This window comes from Bombina bombina, chromosome 1, assembly GCF_027579735.1.
Source record: "Bombina bombina isolate aBomBom1 chromosome 1, aBomBom1.pri, whole genome shotgun sequence".
NCBI lineage: Eukaryota > Metazoa > Chordata > Amphibia > Anura > Bombinatoridae > Bombina > Bombina bombina.
Window position 1 is genome coordinate 474,528,584 of NC_069499.1, and position 17,779 is coordinate 474,546,362.

Sequence of the window (17,779 nt, forward strand, 5' to 3'; positions counted from 1 at the left end):
AATTTTTTTATTAATGATCATCTTGCTAACAAAACTCCTAATGTTGAGTCAACTCCAGAACCCATTGTTAGTCCACCTGAAAAGTTCTCTGGGGACAGAGCTATGTTTAGGGATTTCAGGAATTCCTGCACTCTGCTTTTTACTTTGAAACCTAAGTCATACCCAACTGACAGGATTAGAGTTCTAACTGTAATTTCATTTCTCAGAGGTGAGGCCAGGTCTTGGGCCAATGCTTTTTATGAAAAAAATGATCCTATCCTAAATTCCCTAGAAGATTTTTTTTCTGCTATGTCTCTCTTATATGAAGATCACAATAGAAAAAATACTGCTGAAACTGCCATTAGGTCTCTAAGGCAGGGCAAAAGAATGGTAGAAGACTACATTACTGAATTTAAAAGATGGGCTCCTGACACCCTGTGGAATATTCCTGCTCTACGCAATCAGTTCCGTCTGGGACTCAATGATGCAGTTAAGGATGAGTTGGCAAGGGGTGTGATTCCAGAGGACTTGGATGAATTGATGACTCTCTCTATTGGCATAGATTGTCGACTTAGGGAAAGGAAGTCAGAGAGATCTTATTCAGAGACTACCCCCAGAAGAACCCCCAATTATCATCACTCAACTCCTTCCACAGCATTCACTAGACCCATAGAAGAACCCATGGATGTTGCAGTTATTAGGGTACCCTTGAGACCTGAGGAGAAAGCTAGGCGTAAGCTACTAAACTTATGTCTATACTGTGCTGAAAAGAACCATGCAGTTAGGGACTGTCCCTCTCTAATTCGACAAAAGAAGGGTAAGACTTCCTTTAATAACCATACAGTTAATTTGGTTGACAGCATAAAATCTCATCTATCTATTTATGTCTCCTTACAGTGGTCCCATCAGAAGATAAATGTTCAGGCCATAATTGACTCTGGGGCTTCTGGGAATTTTGCTGATAACACTTTTGTTGTTAATAATCACATCCCACTAATAAAGAAGAGTGTTGCATTAGCTATTCGTCTGGTTGACGGTTCATTCTTTAGCTCTGGTCCCATAACTCACCACACTATCCCACTCAAAGTGGTTACCCCTTCAGGACACACAGAGCTTATTTGTTTTGATGTTCTTCCATCTTCTGTTTATCCACTAATCCTTGGACTGAATTGGTTAATAAAGCATAATCCCACTATATCGTGGTCCACAGCATCAGTAGTTTTTGATTCAAACCACTGTAAACAATCCTGTTTTGGGGTACACACACTTTGTCATATCACTGAACATAAGTTACCAGAATGTTATAGTGAATATTTAGATGATAACCTGAAAAAAGGCTTTATTAGACCTTCCACCTCCTCTGCAGCTGCAGCAATGTTCTTTGTAAAAAACAAGGATGGCAGTCTTAGACCCATCATCGATTATAGGCAGTTGAACAAATGCACAAAAAAGAACAGATACCCCCTGCCCCTCATACCTGAACTTATTGAACGTTTACAAGGTGCCACAGTTTTTACTAAACTTGACCTCAGAGGTGCTTACAATCTGATTAGGATGAGGGCAGGGGATGAATGGTTAACTGCATTTCGTACTAGATACGGTTTGTATGAATACACTGTAATGCCCTTTTGGTTGTGCAATGCCCCAGCGACTTTTCAATGTTTTATAAATGATGTCTTTCATGATTTGTTAGATATTTGTATTGTCGTATACTTGGATGACATCTTGGTTTACTCAAATTCTCTACAGGCTCACATTGTACATGTCAAACAAGTATTGACACGTTTAAGGGCACACCATCTATATGCAAAGCTTGAAAAGTGTATTTTTAATACAAACACCATATCATTCCTTGGTTATTGCATCTCACCAGCTGGAATTTCAATGGAGTCAAGCAAAGTAGAAGCTATCACTAATTGGCCTATTCCACGTAAAAAAAAAGATGTTCAAAGATTCCTTGGCTTTGCGAACTTTTATAGAAAGTTCATTAAAGATTTTTCTCTTATTGTCAGACCTCTCACTACGCTAACACGTAAGCATGTTAAGTTTGTTTGGAATCAAGATGCTGATCATTCCTTTAATACTCTAAAAACTAAATTTGTTTCAGCCCCTATTTTACAATTTCCAGATCCCACATGTCAATTTACGCTAGAAGTCGATGCTTCTGAGTTTGCTGTGGGGGCTGTTTTATCTCAAAGACATTCTGAAAAAGAACCTTTGCATCCTGTTTCCTACTATTCTAGAACTATGAGTTCAGCAGAGATTAATTATGGAATCGGTGATAAGGAACTTCTTGCAATCAAATCAGCTTTGGAGTTTTGGCGACACCTCCTAGAGGGTGCAACATATCCAATCACCATCTATACTGATCACCGTAATTTAGAATATTTAAAATCAAACAAGACCCTTACTGCTCGCCAGGTTCGATGGAGTTTGTTCTTCTCTCGTTTTGATTACGTCATTACTTATAGACCAGGATCCAAAAATATGAAAGCTGATGCTCTTTCTAGAAAAGACCCTCGTCCTACTGATGTGGTTTCTCCTTCATCTATCATACCTCCGGATAGAATTATTTGTTTAACAACTGAGTTTAAAACCATCTTACAAGAACATTTGAAGGATGATTCATCTTTGGGTCATTTGGATGTACTAAAACATTCAGACAACTTATACTACCATGGCACTCTATTATATATACCTCCTTCTCTCAGGAATGAGATACTTACCTCTGCTCACGACTCTTTATTGGCTGGTCATCCTGGAGTTCATAGAACTGCTCATTTGATTAAAAGGAATTACTGGTGGCCAAAGATGAATGATACTATTAAACAGTATATTGATTCCTGTATGGTATGTACAACTAAGAAACATCAGCATAAGAGTCCCTATGGTTACCTTCTCTCTTTACCAGTACCAGACAGACCTTGGGCAGCGATTGCTATGGATTTTATTGTTGATCTACCTTCATCAGCTAATTATAACACCATATTAGTAGTAGTGGACTTATTCTCTAAAATGGCACATTTCCTACCACATAGAGGATTGCCTACATCTTCAGAAACTGCTTCACTTTTTTTGAATCACATTGTAAAACTACATGGTCTACCTGAAACAATTACCACAGATAGAGGTACGCAATTCACTTCAAGGTTTTGGAATCAACTGTGCTCCTCTCTTAACATTACTAAACGTTTGAGTACCGCTTATCATCCACAAACGAATGGTCAAACAGAAAGAACAAATCAAACATTAGAGCAGTACCTTCGTTGCTACTGCACTCAACAACAAGATAACTGGCATTCTCTACTTGCTACTGCAGAATTTGCCCATAATAATGCCGTAAATTCATCAACTAAAATGACACCATTTTACATCAACTACGGATTTCATCCCTCATACTACCCAAATCGGATCAACAATTCCGACATGCCTATAGTTAATGATCTTGTTAACACCATTGCCACCAATTTCACAACATTGAAACAAGTTTTACTAGAAGCTCAGGCTGTTCAGAAACACCATTACGATCTACGTAGATCCAAGCCCCCAGCTTACAAGATTGGTGACAAAGTCTAGTTAAGCACTAAACATTTACGGTTACAAGTTCCATCTAAAAAACTCGCTTCTCTATATTTAGGGCCTTATCCAATACAAAAGGTCATCAATGTTAATGCTGTAACACTTAAACTACCAGACTCTCTAAAGATACATCCCACATTCCACGTTTCTCTTTTGAAACCGTACAGTACAATCAGAGACACGACTCAGAATGACACGGTGGATCCTTCAGTCATTGATGGCATGGAATATGAGATTGAGTCTATCCTAGACTCTCGTTACCATCGTAATCAACTTCAATATCTTGTCAGTTGGAAAGGGTTTGGTCCTGAGGAGGACTCTTGGGAGCCTTCCAATAATGTCTCTGCACCACGTCTTGTCTCCTTGTTTCATCGTAGAAATCCTGATCGTCCTGGTCCTTGATCCGCGGAGCGGCTCCTTGGGGGGGGTGTCCTGTCAGGGATTTATCTCTTCTCACACTGTGCCTTTAAGAATGTGAACTCACTACCCCTATTTAAGGCTCCTCCCAACAGAACTCATTGCTTGGTAATTTGTTGCTCAGTGTCAAGCTGCTTCAGAAGAGACCTAGCCGTTTATACAACTTTGTATTTTCAACTTATTGCTCACCCTGAGTTTCTGCCTACTCGAATCAACCTGCAGATGCTCTTTTGTGCCTGAAGTTTTGCTCCGTTTGTTCACTGAGAGATTTCTCAGTCTCTCTCCTGTACTGAGGTTGTTCCCTGCAGCGTGTGACGTCACGCCCGACATTCTCCCGCCGCGGTTCTCAGCCAGGCTCTCTGTGATACCGCTGGGACTTGTTGCTGTCTGGTAACTGTATTGCTCTGTGCTAATATCATCTCCATTATTACCGGTCTGTATATATTGCATTGTATGAACTGTGTGTATTGCTGCAACCTCATTACACTTACGCTTGCTATATATTATTTGTGAAACTTTCACTTGCTGGATATTCATATTCGCTTCAGATATCAAATATGCACTAAACCTCTTACTGCTACTTACCAAATTGCAAACAAATAACTGTGACAAAGATTATTACAACTACCATTATTCATTAACGGACTGCCTAAGCATATTTCAAACTTTACAACAATTAACCTCTATTCTGCTTGAAATGAACTGTTTGCTTTAACTTAAACTTTATCTGTTTCATCAGTTAAACACAGCTTATATTACTCTGATTGAACAACTCTGGAAATTACTAATATTCATTATCAAAGTATGGTTTACAAAATGACCAGAGGTTGATTTATTTATTTAACAAAGTACTGTGTGAATTTCAGTGTGTTTGCTAAAGCCTGCTGCATAAACTATTTTCACTGCTAGACTGTTTGAATTAAGGCACCTGCACTAATTAACTCTTTCACTACTGCTGAAGTCACATTCCTATAAGACTTACTCTCTTTTCTGCTACAAGCAGTTATTGTTGCGTGAAGGTTCCGTTTTCACTCAGCTACCCTGCTGTAGTGACCCTCAGATCAATGAGCATATCAGGGTTCCCTTAAGTTAAATCTGTGGGAATCCGAGGTAAGGTGTGAGACTGAGTGGTCCTGCATAAAGCAGTAAGCTGTAATTGTAGTGTTCTCTAAAACAACTAAACATATCCTAACAGGTCTTCACTGCACACTTTTGCCAAATTTTACAAATTTGATACTTTTGCTTCTTCGGAGGCTATTTTTGGGAGAAAGGTTTTGCAAGCCGTGGTGCCTTCCGTTTAGGTAACCTGATTTGCTCCCTCCCTTCATCCGTGTCCTAAAGCTTTGGTATTGGTTCCCACAAGTAAGGATGACGCCGTGGACCGGACACACCAATGTTGGAGAAAACAGAATTTATGCTTACCTGATAAATTACTTTCTCCAACGGTGTGTCCGGTCCACGGCCCGCCCTGGTTTTTTAATCAGGTTTGATGAATTATTTTCTCTAACTACAGTCACCACGTCACCCTATGGTTTCTCCTATTTTTTCCTCCTGTCCGTCGGTCGAATGACTGGGGTGGGCGGAGCCTAGGAGGGACTATATGGCCAGCTTTGCTGGGACTCTTTGCCATTTCCTGTTGGGGAAGAGATATTTCCCACAAGTAAGGATGACGCCGTGGACCGGACACACCGTTGGAGAAAGTAATTTATCAGGTAAGCATAAATTCTGTTTTGAAACAACTTTTTCACTGTATCTAGAACCTTGCATCACCATCTTAATACATCCTATATAATAAAAGGCCAAGTGTGTTTGTCCGAAGCTGTCATGCGCAGTAGAGACAGCACGAGGACAAACACACCTGGCCTTTGAGTCCCTAGCTGGTGATGATCTGCGGCAGAAGTGGGCGTGGCCGGGTGTGAAGGGGGCGTGGCCGGGCGTGAATGACCTGAAGGGGCGTGGTCGCGCGATAGACGGAAGATGGGAGAGAGAGAGAGAGAGAGGGGGGAGAGGGGGAGAGAGGGGGAGAGAGAGGGGGAGAGAGAGGGGGAGACAGACAGCAAAAGACAGGGGGGAGAGAGACAGCAAAAGACAGGGGGTAGAGAGACAGCAAAAGACAGGGGGGAGAGAGACAGCAAAAGACAGGGGGGAAAGAGACAGCAAAAGAGAGGGGGGAGAGAGACAGCAAAAGAGAGAAGGGGATAGAGACAGCAAAAGAGAAAGGGGAGAGAGACAGCAAAAGAGAGAGGGGGAGAGAGACAGCAAAAGAGAGGGGGGATAGAGACAGCAAAAGAGAGAAGGGGATAGAGACAGCAAAAGAGAGAAGGGGATAGAGACAGCAAAAGAGAGGGGGGAGAGAGACAGCAAAAGAGAGGGGGTAGAGAGACAGCAAAAGAGAGGGGGAGAGAGACAGCAAAAGAGAGGGGGGGAGAGAGACAACAAAAGAGAGAGGGGGAGAGAGACAGCAAAAGAGAGGGGGGATAGAGACAGCAAAAGAGAAGGGATAGAGACAGCAAAAGAGAGAGGGTAGAGAGACAGCAAAAGAGAGGGGGGAGAGAGCGCAAAAGAGAGGGGGAGAGAGAGTGCAAAAGAGAGGGGGGAAGAGAGAGCGCAAAAGAGGGGGGAGAGAGAGCGCAAAAGAGAGGGGGAAGAGCGCAAAAGAGAAAGTGGAGAGAGCGCAAAAGAGAGGGGTGGAGAGAGAGCGCAAAAGAGAGGGGGAGAGAGAGCGCAAAAGAGAGGGGGAGAGAGAGTGCAAAAGAGAGGGGGAGAGAGAGCGCAAAAGAGAGGGGAGAGAGAGCGCAAAAGAGAGGGGGAGAGAGAGAGGGGGGAGAGAGCACAAAAGAGATGGGGGAGAGAGAGCGCAACAGAGATGGGGGAGAGAGAGAGCACAAAAGAGAGGGGGAGAGAGAGAGCGCAAAAGAGAGGGGGAGAGAGAGAGCTCAAAAGAGAGGGGGGAGAGAGCGCAAAAGAGGGGGGAAGAGAGAGCGCAAAAGAGATGGGTGGAGAGAGAGCGCAAAAGAGAGGGGGGGAGAGAGAGCGCAAAAGAGAGGGGGAGAGAGAGAGCGCAAAAGAGAGGGGAGAGAGAGCGAAAAAGAGATGGGGAGAGAGAGCACAAAAGAGCACAAAAGAGAGGGGAGAGAGGGGGGGAAGAGAGTGCAAAAGAGATGGGGAGAGAGAGAGCGCAAAAGTGATGGGGGAGAGAGAGCGCAAAAGAGAGGGGGAGAGAGAGAGAGCGCAAAAGAGAGGGGGAGAGAGAGCGCAAAAGAGAGGGGGAGAGAGAGAGCTCAAAAGAGATGTGGAGAGAGAGAGCTCAAAAGAGAGGGGGGGGGAGAGAGCGCGCAAAAGAGAGGGGGGAGAGAGAGCGCGCAAAAGAGAGGGGGGAGAGAGAGCGCGCAAAAGAGAGGGGGGAGAGAGAGAGCTCAAAAGAGAGGGGGGAGAGAGAAAGCTCAAAAGAGAGGGGGAGAGAGAGCGCAAAAGAGAGGGGGAGAGAGAGCGCAAAAGAGAGGGGGGAGAGAGAGCAAAAGAGAGGGGGAGGGAGAGAGCGCAAGGGGTGGGACCGCTGTACTGCAAAAAATGGCCCGTGTGAACGGGCTTTAGAACTAGTTAATACATACTTGGCAAAGGCAACCCTCTTTCTGTACAGTGAGATTTGAAACTTTGGGGCCCATTTATCAAAGGGCTTGCGGACCTGATCCGACACTGCGGATCAGGTCCGCAAGACCTCGCTAAATGCGGAGAGCAATACGCTCTCCACATTTAACATTGCACCAGCAGCTCACAAGAGCTGCTGGTGCAACGCCGCCCCCTGCTGACAGGGAGCTGTCAATCAACCCGATCGTATTCGATCGGGTTGATTTCCGGTGATTCCTGTCCGCCTGCTCAGAGCAGGCGGACAGGGTTATGAAGCAGCGGTCTATAGACCGCTGCTTCATAACTTGTGTTTCTGGCGAGTCTGAAGACTCGCCAGAAACACGGCCCTTCAAGCTCCGTACGGAGCTTGATAAATGGGCCTGTTTGGGTGATATTTTAAACTTTGTCACTTAGCAGTTTCACGATCTACAGTGTGAGAACTGTTAAAATCCCAGTTTAAAAGGTGTGATAAATTGCAGAAACTTTATTCTTCTGGAGATTAATAACCAGAAGTGTTCTTGATTTTAGATGAAACACTTGCTAAAACAGAAGGAAAGGTTTTCTAAATGAACAAAAGAACAATGAATTAACCCATTAACTCAATATGACTATCTATACGTTATGCGGTATACAGGTATATACATCGGACCGCATGACGTATATATACATCAGAGCTGCAGGAAGCTCCAGCAGTCTCAGCTTTAAAGTTACAGCCAAGAGCTGGAATTCCTACGCTCCAGGCATCTGCCTGCATATGTAACCGTGGGTGCTGGTGGGATGTGTGGAAGGGAAACTGAGAGGCGGGTGGGCAGTCCAGCAGGGGATAGAGAAGGAGGGAGTGGGATGGCCCTGCACTTTTGAAAATAAAAATAAAGGGAGAGTGAGGGATGGGGAGCTACACTACAGAAAAAAGGTGGGGTGGGGGGTCCCTAACTAATGATCGCTGGATGGGGGGACCAATACACTACAGAAAAATTTAAAAAATAGATCTATTTGGGGGGATCAGGGAGGTAATGGAAGCTTTGAGGTGGATCACTACACTGCAGGAAAAATATTAAATAAAAATAATGAAAAAAACTGCATACTGGTAGACTGTCTGCCAGTACCTAAGATGGTGGTGACCAGTAGGGGGTGAGTGAGGCAAGAAAGCTGTTTGTGAAGGATCAGGTATGGGGTCAGGGTGTCAGGTAGGAAGGTAATCTCTACACTAAAGCTAAAATGAACCTTACAAGCTACCTGATTAACCCCTTCACTGCTGGGAATAATAGAAGTGTGTTGTGCAGCTGCAATTAGCAACATTCTAATGATCAAAAAGCAATGGCAAAGCCATGTATGTATTCTATTAATGAAGAAATGATATTCCAGAGAAGCTTTTACAACCATTTACGCCATGATTGCACAAGTGGTATGTAAATAATTACAATAAGAAACCCAAAGTTTATGAAAAAGTTAACACTTTTTTTTTATATGATCGCATTTGGAGGTGAAATGGTGGCATGAAACATAACAAAATGGGCTTAGATCAGTACCTTGGGTTGTCTACTTAAAAAATATATATATATAGTTTTGACAGGTAAATGAAAAATAAATAAAAAAAACAAGGCTCTATTTCTGTTTAAATGGAGTGATAGAAAAAATGCTAAAAAAATTCTCTGGTATTTTGGTCAAGTTGTAAAAATGTTAACCTAATAAAAGTTTTAAGAAAATCATTGATCAAACATGCACAGTATACTATCATGCCTATATACAAATTTCATTTATATTGTTTAACACGTATCATAAATTCCACTCTAACCAGCTGCAAAACAGACACATAGGAGTAGATTTGTCAAGCAGCGGATGCTGCAATCTACCCCTGAAGTTTCAGGTCCACCTGAAACTTACGTTAAGTCAAAATACTGCTGCTCCTCAACTCATCCGCCCCTCTGAGGTGGCAGACAGCAATCATTCCGATCAGATATGATCGGGATGATTGACGCCTCCTGCTAGCGGCCGATTGGCTGCAAATGTGTAGGGGGCAGCATTGCAAAAGCATTTCACCAGAAATGCTTGTACCCTGTCGGCATTTATTGATGTCGGGCAGACATGATCCTCTACAGCAGATTATGTCCACCCATCATTCGAAAAATCATCCCATAAACTCCATTAACCCATTTGGCATTTCAGTGATCGTCATCCATTATCGGCAGTTTCTTGCCAAATTAGTTAGCATATATTTCTAGTGACCACAAAATGGATCTGTGCATTAAAAGCCCACAGCCACAAATGTGTTTTCAACGTTTTGTTTCTTAAAGGAACAGTAAAGTCAAAATTAAACTTTCATGATTCAGATAGGGCATGGTTAACCATTTGTTCCAGAAAATTGTTTTAACTTTATGCTCTTTATAACGGCTTCTTTTAGCTGAAACGCGTTGAGCTGTATTTTAAATAAAACCTGAAGCTGCACCTGAAGACACCTTTGTGATGATTTTAATAAAAGGCTTATTTTAGCTGCAATCTTGTGAGTATAACCAGTTTGTGTGCCTACCACATTGTCTGAAATCTGCTACACTATTGTGAGCTCTTTTATTTTGGAGGTAAAAGCAACAAGGTTGACTCAGAGGATGTGGGTAGCTTGGTTCCCTAGAGGTGACACAGCGCCACCACTTTCAACACCTTTTACTCTGTATTTTCAGTTTGATATTAGTGCATGGGGTTAAGTATCAAAAGTAATACATATAACAAGGATTTAGATATATGAAACATACAGCTCAGAAAATTTTAAAGAGGATTAGAGGAGACTTAAGGATCAACACTACAAATCAATACATAACTGTATAACATAACTTTATACCACGCCACTATGAACCACATCCTTGGCCACCAGCCACGGGACACAGGGAAGATCATATACACATTAAAGTATTAGTCATTTATACGGGTATATGGAAGTATGGCTGAACCTTCAAATGCTTAACTTAGCAATCTCTAGAGCTGTAACCCTCCAGTACAATTGTTTAAATGGCACAGACAGAAACATAATAATATTAAATTAGATAATAGATTAATGCTAAGCTAATACAAAGGTGATTGGTATGAATCAGAATAAAAATACATAAACTAGTAGCTGATGAAACAAAGTGAGAGCGTATATGCCCCTTATCTTAGGATACCAGTGAAAAATTAGGTAGTAAACCCCCTCCGGTTTCATAAGTGTGGAAGTGGGGTAAGTCCCGTGGCAAATAACTTGCTGCTAAAACCTCTCACCCGCTGCTTGCCGGATAAGTTGTAGGGGGATAATGGGCAAGATCCCAGATAAAAAAACAAAAATGTTTTGTTTGAATGCTTTCCGCTGCATATGATTCAGAGTCTCTTTTAATGTATGTTGTAAGGGTAATAAGTGTCAGTTGTTCTTTGGTAGTGTGTGATCCAGGATGTCTGATCTGCTACTGTCTCCGGTTCCAGTGGAGCAGGGTTTTGAGTCCAAAGAGGGTAAAAGTCTTGTGTCATAGGCAGTATGTAAGCTGTTCTCTCAGAGAATACCCTCCAAGCTTTAGTTTAGGTCTTCCATCAGTTACCTGGGCCTCCCAGGTTCCGGTGCAGCTCGGTTATCCTTAGCCATTGTAGTTACTGTTATTTTATACTCTCCAGTTGTATATTGATTGGGACCATGTGTAAAAGTGGAACTGCACCCATTGACACGATGTCTGGGTCAGAGTAGTGAAGATCTCCCATTTCCAAAGCGTGTCTAGAAGGTGATTTCTCTAAGATAGCCAACAATAGATTCTCCAGTCTTAGGTATAGCATGTCAGCTTGTTGGAGCAAATCTTCGCCCACCATATCTGCTTCCGGCCCAACAGGTATAGATGGAGAATTATGGATTGCGTGATAAAATGCGAGATTTATGATATGTATAGATGGTATGATCATTTTAAAAAATTACAGTCTTAGAGAGACAGTATAACCTGGAGTTACCAGGGAGGGGGTTTGCAGCCTTGTTGTGAGCTGCCGCTACAGGCCTCTGCCATCCGATCCTCAGCTCTTAAATCATAAATAAAGCAAATACTGTGATAGTTGGATCTTCACTATGTGGTAAATCTGTTGTTCCTTCTATTTTAAGCTGGATGCTGTAGAATAAGTCAGATAACGGGTGGATTATAGGGAATTATTTTAGAGCTCTAGGAGATGCGTTCTCTCAGGAACACTTCTTGGACATGCCCCCCCCCCAGGGCATGCAATTTTAAACAACATTCTAATTTACATTAATAATCAATTTTGCTTTGTTTTCTTGGTATTCTCTGTTGAAGGCTTAACCTAGGTAGGCTCATAGGTTGATTTATAAGTCCTTGACGGTCACCTCTTATCTCAGTGCATTTTATTAGCTTCTCACAGCTATACAGTGCTAGTTCATGTGTGCCATATAGATAACATTGTGCACACTCCCGTGGAATTATGCATGAGTCAGCACTAATTGGCTTAAATGCAAGTTTGTAAATAGCACTAATAAGGGGGCAGTCTGCACAAGGTAATCACAGAGGTTAAAAGTATATTAACAGTGTTGGTTATGCAAAACTGGGGAATGGGTAAAAAAGGGATTATCTATCTTTCTATACAAGTAACATTTCAAGTAGACAGTCCCTTATCAGGATAGAAACTGAGAATCTACCCAAAATTGACATATAAAATGTCCATTTCACACCTCTTGTTTATAGTAAAGTTCTTTTGAAAAAAAAAACAAAAAAACTTTTGTTCAGTATGTAAAGGAAACTTAGAAATTTACATTTGTGAGGATCGATACTGATCACTGCTAAACAATATTAATTCCATTAGTACCCAGGCATGATGGGTATGCTGAGTATGTTTGCTCAATGGCTATATTGACACTTGTAATATTTTAAAAATATTTTTTTTAAAAATATTTACTTTAATTTTAAAAGCACTGTCTTGAAAACTAGAAGAAGGCTACGGGTTGCTATTACAAGGACTTCTCTCATCTTCTTAAACATATCTTCAAAGTCCTTAAAGGACAAGTAAATACCGTAAGTTTACATAATTAGCAAATGTATGATAAAATACAATATAATAGCACTTAGTCTGAACTCAAAGTGAGTAGTAGATTTTTTTTCTGACAAAGTTCAAAGTTATGTCTAATTTCTCCTCCCCTGTATCATGTGACAGTCATCAGCCAATCACAAATGCATATACGTATATTCTGTGAATTCTTGCACATGTTCAGTAGAAGCTGGTGGCTCAAAAAGTGTAAATATTAAAGACTGAATATTTTGTTAATGGAAGTAAATTTGAAAGTTGTTTAAAATTGCTGCTCTATGTATCCGAATCATGGTTTCATTTTGATTTGAGTATCGCTTTAAAACAAGGTGGGAATTCAAAAGATGATTTGCTGCTAACAAGTGCTTAACCTATAGGTTGTCTGGAAGGTTATAATCCTCTATATAACATCCAAGGAGTTAATTCAGTGCCACACTGTAATTGTGGGCATGTGTTGATATAGATGTACTGTATATGTATGCATCTCTATTTGTATAGTGCTGTCCGTGCGCTTGGCAGTATTGATAACTTTATTACAAACAATATAAATGCATATTAACATAGACAAAATAATATACAATATAGTGGATATGGCGACCCGTCACAAAGAGTTTAACATTGATTTTAACAAAGAGTTTAACATTGTCTTTCCTTCAGACAAAGACAAAGGACAGCATGGTTTCACTGCTGGAAGATCATGTCAGACTAATATAATTGATTTCTTTGACCATGTAACTAAATAAATAGACCAGGGAGGAGCCGTAGATGTTGCATATTTAGACTTTAGCAAAGCATTTGACACCATCCCACACAACAAACTTATTCACAAAATGTATTGCCTTGGAGTAGATGCTAAGATTGTTAAGTGGGTAGAATGCTGGCTTAAAGATAGACGACAGAGGGTTTCAATTAATGGAGTACATTCAAATGAGGCATCAGTTCTTGGGCCTGTTTTGTTTAACATGTTCATAAGTGATATTGCAAGTGGGCTTAAGGGGAAGGTTTGCTGATGATACAAAAATTTGTAACAGAGTTGATGTTCCAGGAGGGGTCGATCAAATGAACAGTGATATTAAAAAAAACTAGAGGACTGGTCAAATAAATGGAATCTGAAATTTAATATTACCAAGAGCAAAATTATGCTTACTTAATAAAGTAGAAGCTGAAAACATTTTCCACAAAAAAAAAAAGCCAAAAACAAGGGGTCACAATCTAAAGTTAGAGGGTAACAGATTCAGGAGAAATGTGAGGAAGCATTTTATTTTTTTTTACAGAAAGGGTGGTGAATTCATGGAATAACTTCCATTTGAGGTGGTAAACACAAAGACTGTAAAGGAATTAAAAAATGCCTAGGACATGCATAAGGCTATCCTAAGAAAAAAGTAACATGTAATATAGGTAGACTTGATGGGCCTTATTGGTTCTTATCTACCGTCAAATTTTATGTTTCTATGTTTCTATTTTATGATATTCTCAATTTGACATTTTAAAGACCCAAAGACTTGTTTGCTTACTTTGATAAAAGTATTTAACTAAAGTGAACTTGATTGTAAGTTTGAACATGCATCTTTGTCTAATATGTAATCACCATTTTTTTTATTTGCAGAACAATTGATTTAGACCATTGTTTAATCAGACAAGCTAGAGAAAGTGGAAAAGAAGTTTTATGTGTAGTGATGGAAAGCATCCGGACAACACGCCAATGTTCTTTATCTATCCATGCTGGAATGAGAGGAGAGGCTATGAGAGTGAGTGTACTTAGTAAGATAGTGTCTACAAACAATTTCTTTTGCAGTCTGTGGGACAAAATGATAAAACTAATCTTTAACTTTGCAAAAAGTAGGTTAAAAATAAAACACTTTATTGAAAATTAGAACACGGACACAACATTAATTTAAAATTGGGTATTAGGAATGGGTATATCACAACAAATCCTATATTCTCATATTACCCAACACTAAGTTAAAAACAAAAGTTAGGCCTGGTAGCCGGAGGGTGTGTGTAGGTGATATCTTGTGTACTTCAATAAGCAATAGGGGTAGAGCAAGTATTCAAACTCTCAAAACAGGCACTCCTATCCGCTCAAAGGTGTCCTCCTGCCTGCAAGCTTTGTGGGGGTTTTCCAGTCAGCCGATTTCTAAACAAATGTGTCCCTATTACTAGTTAAACATCATACATACAGGGAGTTCAGTATCTTTCCTCGATCATAATCATGTATCGCATTCAATATTATTACAATATGTATTAATTTAAAGTATCAACTTAATAACCACCGTATGTACACCGCCCACTGGCGCGTTTCGTCACTAGAAAACGTGACTTCGTCAGGGTATTAGGGCCGGCCAAGCCGATCTCCATGGCTTAAATTCCCAGCCGTTACCATGGTTATGTAATATATTTGCGGAAGTGTTCACCGCATTGACGGAATGTATTACTATAATCTGTAAGAAGGTATTCCAAAGGATTATTGCAGATGGCAGTTATTGGATCGAATATTTAGTCCTAAGTTATATTACATATTAGAGAGCTCTCTAATATTATAACAATCGTTTTATCTTACATAGGATAGTCTCATCAATTTCTTTCAAGATTCGATTCATTAAAAAACATCACTCATAGACATAATGTCAGTCAGATTTAACTGTAATATTATCTATATTAATTGTGAGCGTAACAGACTGAATAGATCAATCACTAATATCGTAAATTTGGCAAAATTGCTTTTTATATTTTTGCAAAAGTAAAATACAAAGTATTATGTGACACCACTGTTTTAGTAGTGAACCGATTGATGACTTGCACTTAACTTTGCTCAAGCTCATAATGTGACCAATATAAAATGTAAGTTTCATTGTTATTTACTTGTGATATGATGTAAATAATCCATTCACTGTTATCTAAACAATTACTTCTATTGGTCACAAATACATTCATTTATTCATATCACTGTAACCTAACAGATATGGCATGGATGCATTTCCGAGAGTATTATTTCAACAAAAGGAATTATGCATTAGGTACTTTAAGTGGTTATTCAATATAATGTCTTTATCTCCAATAAGAGCTTCACTCTATTGAATTTATTATCTTAGGTGTGCATAGCACATAAGCTCTATTAAAAAAGTTTACAATGGTGACCCTTTTTATAAGAAACACCTAAAAGATAGTGCTTCATTTAGTACTTTGGGAGAAATTAATTGTAATTCAAGTATCCACCTGCATACCTTCTGCAGTAGCATTTTTGTGATATTACCATTTCTGCTAGGATGTTTTATCTGTTCAATTGCAAAGAACTTTGTCATATCTTTGGTCAGGTTGTATTGCATTTATGTGCTGTGCCACTGGTACAGAATGTCCCCACTTGATATCACCTAGGTGTTCTAATACTCTTGTACGTAGTTCTCTCTTTGTCTCTCCTGCATAGATCAATGCACAGCTACACATAGCTACATAGATTACCATCTTTGATCTGCAGTTTATAAAGGATGTTATATTATTCTGTTTACCCGTATCTGGATGTTCAAAGCATTTAGTTGTTTGTTTTTTTAAATTAAATGGTTTTTATTTCTTTTTATCAGAAAAACAGTCGTACAGAAATGTAAAAAATAATCACAAAAGGTGTTCAATATACCACAATGACAGAACAACCAAAGTATTGACGGTTACATTTTAAAGCAAGAGCAAATGGTAATAGCATTAAGTTTATTACAGAATCCAAGATAATTATACAATAAAATGAGAGTATCCTCCACATTGAACCTCATAACAATACTACTAGTATCTGACCGTAAAAAGAACTAATATGTCAAATTTGTCTCTGTTCCCAAATGAACATCATGTCAGCAAAAAGTCCTGATTACCCATCTATGTGTAGTATATTGTTTCACCTCTCTCTCCCACATTAAAAGGTCTGGTACTTGGTGTTTTCCAGAATCGTGGAATCAAGGGTTTAGCACAACAGAGCATGCACAGGGACAATTTTTTTCTGGTATATACACGGGATCTTAGGTGTGTCATTCAATAAAACCATGGCTGGGGAAAGTGTGATCAAAGTTCCTAAAGTTGTGTTAATGCGTTCAGATATGTCTTCCCAGTAATTTTGTAAGAGAGGGCAGAACCACCAAATATGGGATAGAGTGCCTCTTCCTCCGCAGTGTCTCCAGCACATTGACTAGGAGTTAGGGAACATACTATGAAGGCGATATGGGGTCATGTACCACCTGGCTAATAGTTTATAGTTCATTTCTACTAGTGTTAGTGATAGAGACGATTTTTTGGTTTCGGAAAAAATATGGTTCCAGCGGGTGTCTGAAATGTTAATGTCTAATTCTGTTTCCCATTTAGCAAAGCATTTAGTTGGTTTTATGTTATTGCAAGCTTTACAATGACTGCATTTAAAAAAAAACTTTTGTGTTGTCTAGCCAAGTTCGTGATTTTACTTGTTGAAAGGAACTCTGAGTAAGAATATCTTTCAAATTATGTGAGCGCCTATTAGTGATCATTGGTTTTGATGGAAAAATATTTTTGAGATCAGGATCCCCATCTAAATTGTGCCAATATTTTTCGTAGATTCTACGTATTTTGATATTTAACAAAACAAAGGGAAGTGATCCCAGATTTGCTGGAAAAGGCAAAAATTCTACAGTATTGTCTCCCAGCTGACCTTGTCTATATTATAGAAGGAGGTAACTGGCTGGGAGTGTGCTTAGAGTATATTACAACATTTAAATAAAGGAAAAAACCCTATTAAGAGAATAGGGAAAGGTATACTCTTTCTACACATAAAGTATATATTTTTCCACTTAAAATTTAACTTTTACTAGTTATAGTTAAAAAAGGCAGCAGAAATAGAAGTTGTATCTAGCGTGCCAGAAAAATAGTTAAAAACACAACTCTGTAACTGTGACTTGTATAAAGTACTTCAATGTTGCTGATTTTAGTTTGTCTATCACATATGTGGAGGAGGGGAAAAATCAACGATATTAGGTAAATGTAAGAGCCTCTATTTAGGAACTGTGTCCTGTATTGCCCTATATTAGGGTAGATAAGCCACTTTTTTTACACTATATATGCTATATATCCCTTCCCCATCCTTCCCACAATATGCCCCAAATGTTACAACAAATGTTACAACAGATAAAAATATCAA

General features: G+C 39.7%; 1 protein-coding gene across 1 annotated transcript in view; it reads left to right on the forward strand.

Moving 5' to 3' along the window:
* Positions 1–17,779, forward strand: part of PJVK (pejvakin) — a 157,081-nt gene that overhangs the window by 48,967 nt on the left and 90,335 nt on the right. The window contains exon 3 of the mRNA XM_053690208.1: positions 14,237–14,378. Coding sequence (XP_053546183.1) covers positions 14,237–14,378 — 142 coding nt within the window. The remainder of the gene's footprint in view (positions 1–14,236; positions 14,379–17,779) is intronic.